We start from the raw sequence: 2,206 nt of genomic DNA, 5'->3' as shown, positions 1-2,206 counted from the left end.
ACAGCTCAACTTTTGAATAAACTTAATTAAAGCTTTTGGAAATGCAAAGTGGTCTGCATCAGGAGTAGTTTATATATGGCCATTTTTGTGTGTGGATGGATGCGTGCATGTTTTGGAAGATGAAGAAGTCAAGCATATAACATTTCTGGGTTTATGTCAAGATGTGCTTCTTTCAGGGGTTGAATGAGACCTATATGATTCTCAGGGATATAAAGTTCTATCTTTGATCCAATTTTCCAGCAATTTTCAGTGGAATTTTATCATCAGTTTCCTACCACACCACCACACTTGTGGAAGTTCACAGATTCAGGGTAGAAACTTAATATTGTAAGGATGTTTCAAAGAAGGCAAGTACAAGTGATGCCAATTAAAAATAGAAAAAAAACAACCCTGAGAAATTCCACCAGGATTCTAAAGCAATTCTAAAGAGGATATCAAAAGTACATAAAATGGTATGTGACACGTAGGAGACCCTCATTACATATTTGTTTAGTGAATGAATAACTCGAAAAGTAAGAACTCTTGACATAGGAGTCTAACTTATTTAGGCTGAATTAAAGTTAGTGATTAGAGGTGGGTATATCTTCTTCTTTTAATTTGACATCAGTGTCATCAACTCAGCACCTTCCTTAGGGCCCCCACCACTTCTTTGTTCCTAAGACCATAAATTTAGCAAAGGTGTGAGAATAGGGCCAAGTACAAGGAGGACCTGGTCCAGCTTGGGATTATGATAGGAACTAGGCCTCATGTAGACCACCATGGCAGGGCCATAATAGAGGCACACTACAGTCAAGTGGGAAGAGCAAGTGGCTAAGGCTTTGTCCCTTCCCTCTGGGGATTTCATGCGGAGGATGGCAAGGAAGATGAGAGCATAAGAGAACATGATAAGGGACAAGGGGATGAGGAGCACCACAATGCTTGTCACTATCACAGCCTTCTCATAGGCAGGCCAATTTTAGAATGGCCATGACCTCACAGAGGAAATGGGAAATCTCTCTGGAACCACAGATGGGGAAATGCATGGTATAGGCCGTGTGTGCGAGTGATGTAAGGGCGCCCCCAGCCCAGGAGATGGCAGCCATCTGCAGACAGACCTTCTGGCTCATGATGAGGGCGTATCTCAGAGGGTTACAGATGGCCACATACCGGTCATAGGACATGAGGGTGATGAGGATGCACTCAGCAATTCCTAGAGTCAGGAAGAAGAAGATCTGAGTCCCACAGGCCACTCGTGATATGTTTCTCCTCCCAGAGAAGAAATTGGTTGCCATCTTGGGTACTGTGCTAGAGATTAACATCATGTCCATGAGAGCCAGTTGGCTGAGCAGGAAGTACATGGGCGTGTGGAGGTGAGAATCCACGCAGATCAGGAGAATTAGGACAAAGTTCAAAGTCAGAGCCACAGTGTAAATCACAAGCATAGCACCAATAAAAAATCTGATATGTTTCATATCCAGGAAAAGGCCTAGGAGGATGAAATCAGCTCCTGAGATTTCATTTCTTTTATCCATGCCTATGCTTTGTTGTAAACAATTAAATAACAGAAGGAAAACATAACAAGATATTATGAAGTGCTACAAACAATGGATTTAATCCTTCAAACCCCTTTCCTCTCTCATCTTTAACCAGGATCCATTAGATAGTTCAAACATGTTAAAGAGGCATTTGCAATTTTCATAGGCTTTAACCTGATTTCTGTCTCCCTACACTCTTATTCTCAGGAAAGAGTCACTGGTCACAGAAATTACTGCACACTGCTATAGCCAAGTGGCCCAAGTCCTGGAGAAGGGGGAGGGGTCACAAAGATGATGGTACATCAGGGGAAGCCCTTCAAAGATAAGTTCTCCTGCAACCTTTTCTCCCTCAAATTTTGATTTCCAGGTTCAAATAGAACTTATTTTAACCTAACACCTCAGATGATTATGATGTTCCCAATCACAAGGACTGTGTTTTGGAAAGAAGTTTAATTATCTCCATCAAGAGACTAAGAGAGAAAATCAGTTGTCTCGCATTATATTGTTATTTCACGTCAGAGAAAGAACTTGTTCAACTTGTACCTTGCCTTCCTCACTGATTATTTTTGTGTTAATAGCTTATTATATTTTATGTCTTGCTGTTTTCTACTAATTTAAATTGTAACATTCTATTCAACAAGGCTTTAAAATATTTCATAATAGAGAAATAAGTATTATTTCTTTAAATTCAA

General features: G+C 40.4%; 1 protein-coding gene across 1 annotated transcript; it reads right to left on the bottom strand.

Annotated features, from left to right (window-relative positions):
- Positions 1-612: 612 nt before the first annotated feature.
- LOC113614713 (olfactory receptor 56-like) lies at positions 613-1,511 on the bottom strand. Its single transcript, XM_027096438.1, is given in 3 exon segments — positions 613-667; positions 669-944; positions 946-1,511. Coding segments are annotated over 3 exon segments (897 nt in total).
- Between the last annotated feature and the right edge of the window lie 695 nt (positions 1,512-2,206).

The sequence above is a fragment of the Aethalodelphis obliquidens genome, unplaced genomic scaffold (assembly GCF_003676395.1).
Source record: "Aethalodelphis obliquidens isolate GAN/ISIS:26980383/991018 unplaced genomic scaffold, ASM367639v1 scaffold102, whole genome shotgun sequence".
NCBI lineage: Eukaryota > Metazoa > Chordata > Mammalia > Artiodactyla > Delphinidae > Aethalodelphis > Aethalodelphis obliquidens.
The sequence above is the reverse complement of the archived record's forward strand: the minus strand, read 5'-3'. Positions and strand labels throughout refer to the sequence as shown.